The sequence below is a fragment of the Rutidosis leptorrhynchoides genome, chromosome 2 (genome assembly GCF_046630445.1).
Source record: "Rutidosis leptorrhynchoides isolate AG116_Rl617_1_P2 chromosome 2, CSIRO_AGI_Rlap_v1, whole genome shotgun sequence".
Lineage (NCBI taxonomy): Eukaryota > Viridiplantae > Streptophyta > Magnoliopsida > Asterales > Asteraceae > Rutidosis > Rutidosis leptorrhynchoides.
Window position 1 is genome coordinate 28890676 of NC_092334.1, and position 12657 is coordinate 28903332.

General features: G+C 31.5%; 1 protein-coding gene across 1 annotated transcript in view; it reads right to left on the minus strand.

The window, feature by feature from the left end:
- Positions 1-3325: 3325 nt before the first annotated feature.
- The window catches only part of LOC139887741 (uncharacterized), an 89831-nt gene continuing 80499 nt past the window's right edge, over positions 3326-12657 (minus strand). Inside the window, exon 3 of the mRNA XM_071870802.1 lies at positions 3326-3388. Within this exon, the coding sequence (XP_071726903.1) occupies positions 3326-3388 (63 nt within the window). The remainder of the gene's footprint in view (positions 3389-12657) is intronic.

Here is a 12657-nt window from a genome sequence, read left to right on the forward strand (position 1 = left end):
GAACCTGTACCGTGTGCTAGGGGGATTTTGTATGGAACCGACCATACCCTAATACATGGACAATGTATGTTACCAGGATACATGAAGGTGTCAGTAAAACATCTCTTGCCTCGCTATGAATCTGTGTTGCTTCTAATACCGGATAAAGATTTTGAGATTAATACATTGAAGGAAGCTGTAGGGGCTTTCATACCATGGCCTGTCTTGAGAATGCGTCTGTTAAATAAAAAGGTACCTACATAATTGCTTATTTTTAGAATTTCCTAAAATGATAAATCACTATACAACAGTAACTACAAAACTATTGTGATTAGTAACTATTTTTTAATGTAAATATTATATTTTTTAACAGGAGTGTGAAACAAAATCAAACACTGATGAATTACAAAAAAAATGATAAAAATGTTGCTCCAAGTAATAAGCAGATGGATATAAGTGCTGCTCCTATTAGTAAGCAGGTATATGTTCAACGAAGTACTCACCATATATAATTCAACTTACAAAATTATATTAATATATAAAAAAATTTTGATGATGTGGTGTTCAGGTTGTTGCAACTAACCAACCAATAACAGATTTACAAAAAAAGAAAAAACAAGATGTGCTTACCCAGCTGATCATATTGGAGAATGCCATACCCGACAGACCAATTGTACAAGAAGTGTATACTAGATGGATGACTAGAGAAGATCCTACATCCGGATGTACACTTAATACCCCTCCTGGTGTGTTTGCAGGCGTAACAGGTAATTTGGTAACTACGATTGATGTTGATGACATCATGACATTTTGGAAAAAGGGTTGGTTGGATTGCAGCATTATATTTTCCTTCATGATGTAAGTACATTTATGTTATCTTTTGCACATGTTTTCATATTCATATAGGTTACATTGACAGTAACATGTTTTCATATGTATCATATTTTACTTATGCACATGTTTGACTATAGTTTAAGTTGAACGGTAACATCATTTGGCCTTTTACTTCATATTTGTTAGGGGTCTACACAACTTTATGAGAATAGCCTTTACCAAACCATATGGGTTAATTAACCCTTATTCGATCCAAAGCAAATTGATTGAATCTGGCAAAAATGATGTGATAGACTACTTGAAGACCGCCTTCAAATCCACTTATGATTATTTCTTCGCACCATATGTTCAGAAGTATGTAAATCTTCAAATTATATCATTACTAATATATATAACAATGCTTATATATTTTTTTTCTTCTAAATGAACGTTGTTTTTGTTTTTCTAGAGGCCACTGGGTGTTGTTTTTTGTATCGCTAAAAGAAAACAAAGGAATTATACTTGATTCACTGAATAGGAAACAACAGAAGACGATAAACAATTATCTACTAGCAGATTGTGTAAATCAGTAAGACAGATTTGTTTATTTTAATTAATTGTTTATTTAAATAATATTTTAAATATCAGTATTCTGCATTAACTGTTAATTATTTGTATTTTTATCTAATTCTCAATAGGGTTAGGGGTCCTTTAAAATGGGAAGTAGTCAAGGTTTGTACAAACATCTATAGTCTTATGTTAATGTTGAGGTTCATATGTTTATGTTAATGTTATTGTATACGTTTTACATGTTAAACGCGTTTGCAATTGTCATGCAGTGCAATCAACAACCAGGCAGTTGGGAGTGCGGTTACTATGTCCTCAGTTGGATGTATTCGATCGCAAGTGGTGGTATAAAGAGAGAATTTCGTATTGACGAAGTAAGTTGTTGGTATTGTGAAAAATTACTAAATTATTTCTGTTTGTATATTTTTAAATAAAACTTATACTTTGTTATATATGTTAATATAAATTATATAATAAAGTATATATTGGGAATCTATTTGAAATCTACAACTTTCGTGGGATGAACGTTGCCTTTCTACCATCGATCTAGACGATATTTTTGAAAGATGGCATTTGTGGAGTCCTTTTTGATCTCAACAAGGTATGTTATAATGGTTGTATAATTATAAGTTAAATTAACTGTTTGTATTACTATTTACACTGATCAAGAATCATTTTACATATCAAGTTTGCATTAATTGATGTCATATTTGGATGTTTATGTAGGTTTATAGCAGAATGACATACTTGGATGCTTACAAAATGGGCAGAATGCTAGTTGGGCGTGATATATATTTGGTGCAAAGACCTTCGTTTTTTCTATGTTTAAAGTATATTGACGATAGATGTATTTTGTATTACATTTTGTTAGATATAGGTACAAATCAAATACATTATGTCAATTGTATAGTTGAGTGTGGTGTAACAATTTTAATTTGTCTATCTGTAGAATGTTTATACATTTATTTATAATCATGTAATAATTTTTTCAGTTAAACCACTTTTAAAGCACATTTTAATTGCCAGCAGAAACTTACCTAGCTAACACGTCTAATTGGTAACTTGTAAACACGTCTAATTGCTAACACGTCTATTTGCTAACACGTCTAATTGATTGTTGTATTTGGCGTGAAATTTTGAATGGTAGTTGATATTAGCGGCTATTTAAAAATTTAAAATTTAATATTATATTCTGATATTTAAAAATTTTGGGAAAAAAATGGCGGGCACAAGTTAATACGGGACACGACTAATTGGGTTTTCAAATTCATCAAGAACACGTCTAGTTCTTACTAACAACACGACTAATTACACTAACGGAACACGTCCAAATGGCTTTTGACCACGTCTATTTAAAGTAATGGAACACGTCTAACTGACATAACGGACCACGTCTAATTGAGATAACGGAACACGTCTAACTACCTACCGTCTAACCTCTGTTGAACACGTCTATTTGTTGAGATTCGACACGTCTATATAAGTTTATTAGACCGGTGCAAGGAACCGGTGTAATTGGCAATATCAATTAGAGCTGTGCCATTTAGACGTGTCATTCAACACGTCTACATGGCCTTTTACACACGTCCAAATATCCCGTTCTGTAGTAGTGAAGGTATTCAATGGTAAGACTCTACTCCACAATTTTGTTTTGAAAGGGAAAAAATGAAACGATCCAACCCGTTATTATACCGACCCGATTTTTTTCTTTTATATAATGCATAAATATTGATAACAACTACGCCATGAATATGTTTACAAAATATTTCCAATACCCGGCAAGTTTAAATAACTTTAATTTATACATTACATAAGTTAGGTGTCAAAATGGGCATAACAACTCTCGACCCGTTTAACACGACCAAAAGACACTTTCGACCCAAAGCTTTTAACTCCGACATAAGACCGAGCATGGTGATTGGGAAAACACTTCCTAATCCTAAATCGAATCCAAAATCAAAGTCTTCTAAGCAACCCGCAATAATCCACTAATCCCTGCACTTACCCTTGCCACCTCTTCCTTGCGAATCTATAAAAATAAAAACAACGAGAGGGTAAGCTATAGAGCTTAGTGTGAATAAACATACTATATACATACATATTCATAAAATGAATACGTATCACCAACACAAGTAATAAATACATACCACATCCTTGTATAACTAAGCAAAGCTATACATAACGTACCACCATGCCAAAACCGCAAGATTAGTGATAATGCTAAAAAGGAACATATTATTAGTATCAATATCCTTCCAATATGTAAAGCTTTTAATTGCAATTGTTCTATTTTTATGTAATATTCGTTTAAATAAATAAGTGCGAAGACAAAAGAAGAAAACGATGATTTGAAGAAGTAAATGACCAAAGCTCAAATGTACAAGATATAATTCAAGTGGTTCAATTTATTGATGAGAAACGTCTCAAAATTATAAGAGTACGAGTTGCAAAACGCAAAGTACAAGATATTAAATTATACGAAAGGACGTTCAAAAAACCGGAACAGGGACCTGAGCCAACTATCAACGCTCGACACAACGGAGCTAAAATTACAAGTCAACTATGCACAAGAATATAATATAATATTTAAATAATTATATAAATTATTTATATATTATATATTATATTAAATAACGTCGATAAACTAGCAAACAAAAAATATGTGAGCTAGATCTGACGGCCATGCGATCGCATGGGAAATAGGCATAAAACCTATGCGAGTGCATGAGCCCATGCGAGTGCATGAGATTTGCACTAAAATCTCATGCGATCGCATGAGTTACTGTAGCAGGCCACATCCTATAAATTCGCCAGTTTTCTGTGAGTTTTAGTACATCTTTTTCTATCTCTTACTCTCAAAATATATATTTATATTTATATTATAATTTTAATATTAAAGTTTAATAATAATAAGGTTATGTTAGCGAATGTTGTAAGTTTGTAAGTCGAAATTTTGTCCGTGTAACGCTACGCGATTAATCACCACTGTAAGCTATGTTCTTCCTTTTTAAATTAATGTCTCGTAACTAAGTTATTATTATGCTTATTTGAGCCAAAGTAATCGTGATGTTAGACTAAATATTAAGACGAGGTTATTAGATTTTGTACTAAAATTAAGGTTTGGACAAAAGACTGACACTTGTGGACATTGGACTATTGACTATTAATAGATAGGGGGTATTGTCTAATCGAATGACAACTCATTAGAACCTGTCGAACCTATCTTCAAATTAGTTAATCTAATAATTATTAAAATGATTATGTATGTTCTATTTAGTGACGTTTATACGACATCTTTTACGATCATTTAATTAATTATTCGGGTTGGGTAATTGATTATTCATTCTGATCAAGTGGGTAAATTAATATTCATATCTCATTAAAACAGGGGTGGATTACATACAAGGATAATTGATGTAATTATTAACAAAGTATTAAAACCTTGGATTACACGCAGTCGATAACCTGGTGTAATTATTAAACAAAGTATTAAAACCTTGTTACAGTTCAAATCCCTAATTAGTTGGAATATTTGACTTCGGGAATAAGGTTAATTTGACGAGCATTTTATAATTATAACCGATGGACTATTATGGACAAAAACCAAATAGGTATCAAATAATCCAGGACAAAGGACAATTAACCCGGGTAACAATTAATCAAAACGTCAAACATCATGATTACGGAAGTTTAAATAAGCATAATACTTTTATTTCATATTTCATCGTACCTTTATTTACTATCATTTTAATTACTGCAATTTACTTTATCGCAATTTAAATTCTGTCATTTTATTATCGTCATTTATCTTTACGCTTTATTTAAAATCGACAAACCGATCATTAAACGGTAAAACCCCCTTTTATAATAATATTAATACTTATATATATATATATATATATATATATATATATATATATATATATATATATATATATATATATATATATATATATATATATATATATATATATATATATATATATATATATATATATATATATATATATATATATATATATTTTTATATAAAAATAGTTAATAAAAATATTGCGTTAAACTCAGCTAGCTCCCTGTGGAACGAACCGGACTTACTAAAAACTACACTACTCTACGATTAGGTACACTGCCTATAAGTGTTGTAGCAAGGTTTAGGTATATTCCATAAATAAATAAATAAAACTTGTGTAATTTGTATCATATTTTGTAGTATTTCGCAGTAAAAATAATAACTATTTCGTATACACCTCTACGCACATCAAGTTTTTGGCGCCACTGCCGGGGAAACTTAACACCGAAGCGAAACGCTATAAAAAAATTTTATTAAGTTTTAATTTCTTTTTGTAAAAATACGTTTTAAATATAAAAATATAAACAGAAAAACAAAATATATATATTTTTAAGAGTTTGTATAAAATTATAAAGTATTTTTATTTTTCTATTTTAGTTTTTAAATATAAGTTTTATTTATATAAATATTTTATTTAAATTAAAAACAGAAAAAAATATAAATATAAATAAGTATTCGGGCCTGGTACTGTAGCAGCCCAAGACCTGGCCTGGTATCCGAAGCCATGCGATCGCATGGCCCAGCCACATAAAACTCATGTGATTGCATGAGGCTGTCTGACAGGTCTGATCCCAGCAATTATTACGCAGTAGGGTTTTATTATTAATTATATTTATTAATTAACCCTAATTAGGTTTTAATTAATTAATTAATTAGTTTTTAAATTTAGTTTTAATTTATATTTAGTAATATTAAGTTTTAATATTATTATTAATTATATAAATTAATACTTTTATAAAATAAATATAAAAATAATATTTTTATAAAAATAAGTAATTTTATCACTTTTTATATCTTTTTATATTTTGTATCTTTTTAATCGTTTATTCGTAAATTGTATATTTATCGTTCGTAATTAGTTTAAGCTATAGTTTTTGCCGTAGTTATTTTTATTTCTAGATTTTTAGGCCTTGCCGTAAAATCCCTTAAGTGCTTTTTCTTTAGACTAAGATTTAGGTGCTTTAGAATTTTGCGACGCCGTTTTAAATTTTAGTGCCTATTAAGTTATTGCCATTTTGGGTATAGTATTTCTTTTAAGCTTTAATACTTTTAGACACAACTTTTAATTCTTAGTTTTTAGACTTTTAAGTTTCGACGCGCTACGTTCTTTTTATTATTTTTCGACCTTTTATTTTTCGACGTTTTTCGACGCGCTCTTTTTCTTTCTTATTTCTCGACGCTCTAGTTTTTAGGGCATAGAATTTTCTATTTCTTCTCTAAAATTTCAAAAGGAAAAATTATTTTAAGCGGTTAAATTGATAGACATCCAAAATTTTCTGGTTCGTAGTAATAGTTGAATTTGTTAGTGGCGACTTGTGGGCTTTCGATTTAAAGGGTCCTGGCTACCTGCTGCATCTATTGGCTATTCGAAACGTGGGCAAAATCATAAAAGTCTATTAATTTGATAACTTATATAATTTTTATTTTTATAACTAATAGGATATTCAGTGAATGCACCGAGCAAAACGTTCACCACCTTTCATACGTTCACCACCTGTAACTCGATCAAGACATCTAGCCAATATTGCCGCCATTGATTTTTCTTTAGAATCGTCATCCAGTCGACTAAGTACTCCAATTCAAATTTCCGATAATCCATTTTTTGAACCCGACCTCACAATTGAGAATCCGGAGGATATTCAAGGACAATTCAGAGATCCAGAACCACTAATCATTCCTCCGGAACCACAAATTACTCATCCAGAGATTGTCAAGGAAGAAACCATTAAATCAGAATCCCCTAGTGATTCAGATTCAACAAATTCAATTATGGAAGTAACGGAACCTCTAAGTATGGAAGACCGAATGAGAGCCACACGTACGGGCCAAGGTCACGCCATTATTACACCAGACATTAATGCGACAGATTATGAAATCAAAGGACAAATCCTACACATGGTAACTAATCAATGGCAATATAGTGGTACGCCAAAAGAAGATCCAAATGAACATCTTCGAACCTTTAATAAGATTTGTACTCTATTCAAAATCAGAGAAGTTGAGGATGAACAGATCTATCTCATGTTGTTTCCCTGGACTTTAAAGGGAGAAACCAAAGATTGGTTAGAATCGTTACCTGAAGGGGCGATTGACACATGGGATGTTTTAGTTGAGAAATTTCTTAAACAATTCTTTCCAGCATCTAAAGCTGTAAGACTTCAAGGAGAAATTGTTACGTTCACACAAAAGCCAAATGAAACTCTATATGAGGCGTGGACAAGATTTGGAAAGTTATTGAGAGGATGTCCGCAACACGGTTTAGATACTTATCAAATAGTACAAATATTCTACCAATGATGTGACGTTGCTACACGAAAAGACATCGACATAATAGCTGGTGGTTCCATTATGAAGAAAACCTTAACCGAAGCTCACAAAATCATTGATAACACAGCATCCCACTCGCATGAGTGGCATCAAGAAAAAGATATCTTTCGTTCATCTAAAGCGGCTAGAGCCGATTCTAGCCATGACTTTGATTCCATTTCCGCAAAAATAGATGCTTTCGAGAGACGAATGGAAAAGATGAATAAAGATATTCACGTAATACTAATCAGTTGTGAGCAATGCGGTGGACCACATTTAATGAAAGATTGTCACATTGAACAAACCATGGAACAACGTGAGAATGTTTCCTACATGAACCAAAGGCTGGTAAATAATTATCAAAATAATTATCAACTGCCAAGGCCAAACTTCAATCGAAATCAAAATATTCTTTACAATCCAAATGGACCCAACAATAACTCGTATGACCAACAAGGTCCGAATAACCAACCAACTCAAAAAAACACTTTTAATCAACAAAGACCTGGCTTATATAAACCACCACAACAAACCGAAGAGAAAAAGCCAAATCTAGAAGAAATGATGGCAAAGCTAATGGAATCTCAAACATAATTTATTACATCTCAAACCCAAACGAATGAGAGGTTTGATCAATCATTAAAAACTCAACAAGCTTCCATTTTAAATCTAGAAAAACACGTAGGTACTCTTGCTAGCATGATGAGTGAAAGGGAACAAGGAAATCTACCGAGTAATACTGAAGTAAATCCTCGGAAGGAGAATGTTAATATGGTTTCAACGAATTTTGAAAAACCAGCATCAGAAGATGGGAAGGTTTTTGATGTGAGTAACAATGAAGAAGTTACAACACCACCACCACCTGAGTATGTAAAGCCAGTGGTGACACCATACAGACCACCCATCCCGTTTCTAAGAAAAGGAGTTGAGTATGAGCAAGTAATAGGTAATAAAGTTTGTGAAACCTCTGAAAAGAAGAAGAAGAATAAGAAAGTACAAGAAACAAAATTCGTAAAAGTAAACCCAGTGAAGACAGTTCCACCGAAACCTCCACCCAGGTTGGGTGATCCGGATGAATCTATCGTTCCTTGTCTACTTAGTGATTGTGTCATGTATGATGCACTAGCAGATTTAGGTGCAAGTGTAAGTGTTATGCCTCTTTCATTATATAAAAGATTAGGAGTAGGTGAGTTAAGTTCAACGGAAATGAGTGTTCGACTCTTTGATCAAACTATTAAACACCCAGTTGGAATTGCTGACAAGCTACCTGTTCAAGTGGGTAATTTAACCTTTTTAGTCGAATATATTGTCATTGACATAGAAGAGGACTCAAACATTCCTCTCATTTTAGGTCGACCATTCTTAGCGTCCACCGGGGCGTTATTTGATGTAAGAAAAGGTAGAATGACACTTAGTGATGGTGACAAATCGGTCACCTTTGTGATTCGGAAGTCTAAATCTCCACCAACCAAAACCGTTGAACCAACAAAAATGATTGGTAAAAACCATATTGATTTACCAACTCCAACGGTAGTGCTTAACAATAATAAAACGCCTAAGTGTGGGGAAGATGAAGCAACACCTAATGATGACATGATAACAAAGAACCCCGTTGTTGATACAAAATTAAATGACTCCGTTATTAATAGTTCAATGAAGAAACTTATTAAACGGATTCGCGATGCTAGAACCATGGGGAACTTTAAGTTATGTAACCGGTTAGTATCCAATCTATCGCCTAAAAAAAAGGCGAAACTAGTTGAATTTGTGGAAATTACACAGGAATCCGACCAATGGCTTAAAGCAAAAGTCACAGATATGCAAGTTGATTATGGTCCAAACGAAATTAAAGATGAAGTTAATCACAATTTCAAAACCACAGCTACCTAAGTGTGGGGAGATTCAAATGTTCTAAAAAGAAAACGTTATTTAGAGTTAGTTGTTCTGTTCTCGTGTAGTTCCGAGAATGGAATCCGATTGGTCTTTTCCACTAGCAGACACTAAAGAACTAGTTTTCTCCCCACATTCTGAATTTTTGTTTTGTAGGTTTTATATTAAATTAATACGCATTTTTAAATTTAATTTTTGTGTGATTTTAAAAAAAAAAACAAAAATTACTTTATTTCATTAAGTTTAAAATTTGATATTTATAATTCATCCAAGTTGAAGACTAGGTCATGGAATCGAAATTGCTTTACCCGAGGACGGGGCAAAAAATTTTGTTATCATTATTTTTAATTTTATTGATCTAAAGTATACAAAAAAAAATTAAAAAACCCAAAAATCTTTGCTTTTAAAATAATCGCTTTAAAAATGACAAATTTTAAATTTTGTCGAGGGACGGACTAGGTAAACATACCGAAACTACCTAAAGTAAAAGGAAACAAAATTTTAAAAAAATTATTCATTTAAATTGTTTTAATAAATAAAGGTTTTATAAAAAATATATATATTTATATATATATATTATATATATGTTTGTAGTTTATCTTATATACAAAACAGGGTAAAACAGCGCACTTTCAAAGACTGACATTAAGTTCAGCAAAAGCTACTAATTTTGACGACAAGACGCAAAATATCAAAAGTGATATAAAATAATATGTTTGCAAACTCGATATTTTTAATCACTTTTCTACACTAATCACCCTCATGAATTTATAATTATAGTCTGATTTCATGCAAATGAGGGCATTGCATAATCTCAAGTGTGGGGAAGGGTTATAAATTCTCTCGGGTTTACACTTAGTTTAATTGCCAAATTTTGTGAAAATTTGAAAAATTTTCAACTAAATGAATTCAAAATCATGTTTATACATATTTATGAACGATAAAACTAGGTGTTAATACCGAAATTATTGTTACCTCGAAGAGAACATAAATGGAGAAATAACCCAAAACGTTAGAATTCATTTAATATGGAATAGAGGAGAATAAAAAGGCAAAGAAAAAAATAAATAAAAGCTAAGTGTGGGAAGAATTTACCAAATTATTTAAAACACATATCACATATGTTTGTACAAGATTATTACAGGTACTTTTGTTTTGGACGATTTTAATCAATTTTACCTAATTTACTGTAATATATTTGAAAAAAAGATGGATCTGCACGATGAATCAATTCCATCATTAAAAGGAAGTAAAGTGTTTCGAAAAAGATACGCGCTTCTTGATTTAGGTCAGGAAGTTGTCGTCCAGACCAGTTGTAGAGTCTATGAAAAATCTTGAAAAGTTTTCTCGAAAATCAGCTGGAAATCCACGGACCTCAGCATCAAACAGGGTCGCCAAGTGATCAGACTTATCCTAACCATGAGAGGATCTGTCTCGTAAAATGGGGAGGGCGCCGTGTAAATTAGCTTGATAAGACTAATGAATCATACTATATACATACATATTCATAAAATGAATACGTATCACCAACACAAGTAATAAACACATACCACATCCTTGTATAACTAAGCAAATCTATACATAACGTACCACCATGCCAAAACCGCAAGATTAGTGATAATGCTAAAAAGGAACATATTATTAGTATCAATATCCTTCCAATATGTAAAGCTTTTAGTTGCAATTGTTCTATTTTTATGTAATATTCGTTTAAATAAATAAGTGCGAAGACAAAAGAAGAAAACAACGATTTGAAGAAGCAAATGACCAAAGCTCAAATGTACAAGATATAATTCAAGTGGTTCAATTTATTGATGAAAAATGTCTCAAAATTACAAGAGTACGAGTCGCAAAACGCAAATTACAAGATATTAAATTATACGAAAGGACGTTCGAAAAATCGGAACCGGGACCTGAGCCAACTATCAACGCGCGACGCAACGGAGCTAAAATTACAAGTCAACTATGCACAAGAATATAATATAATATTTAAATAATTATATAAATTATTTATATATTATATATTATATTAAATAACGTCGACAAACTAGCAAACAAAAAATATGTGAGCTGGATCTGACGGCCATGCGATCGCATGGGAAATAGGCATAAAACCCATGCGAGTGCATGAGCCCATGCGAGTGCATGAGATTTGCACTAAAATCTCATGTGATCGCATGAGTTACTGTAGCATGCCACATCCTATAAATTCGCCAGTTTTTTGTGAGTTTTAGTACATCTTTTTCTATCTCTTACTCTCAAAATATATATTTATATTTATATTATAATTTTAATATTAAAGTTTAATAATAATAACGTTATGTTAGCGAATGTTGTAAGTTTGTAAGTAAAAATTCTGTCCGTGTAACGCTACGCGATTAATCACCACTGTAAGCTATGTTCTTCCTTTTTAAATTAATGTCTCATAACTAAGTTATTATTATACTTATTTGAGCCAAAGTAATCGTGATGTTAGACTAAATATTAAGACGGGGTTATTAGATTTTGTACCATAATTAAGGTTTGGACAAAAGACCGACACTTGTGGACATTGGACTATTGACTATTAATAAATAGGGGGTATTGTCTAATCGAATGACAACTCATTAGAACCTGTCGAACCTATATTCAAATTAGTTAATCTAATAATTATTAAAATGATTATGTATGTTCTATGTAGTGACGTTTATACGACATCTTTTACGATCATTTAATTAATTATTTGGGTTGGGTAATTGATTATTCATTCTGATCAAGTGGGTAAATTAATATTCATATCTCATTAAAACATAGGTGGATTACATACAAGGATAATTGATGTAATTATTAACAAAGTATTAAAACCTTGGATTACACGCAGTCGATAACCTGGTGTAATTATTAAACAAAGTATTAAAACCTTGTTACAGTTCGAATCCCTAATTAGTTGGAATATTTGACTTCGGGAATAAGGTTAATTTGACGAGCATTTTATAATTATGACAGATGGACTATTATGGACAAAAACCAAATAGGTATCAAATAATCCAGGA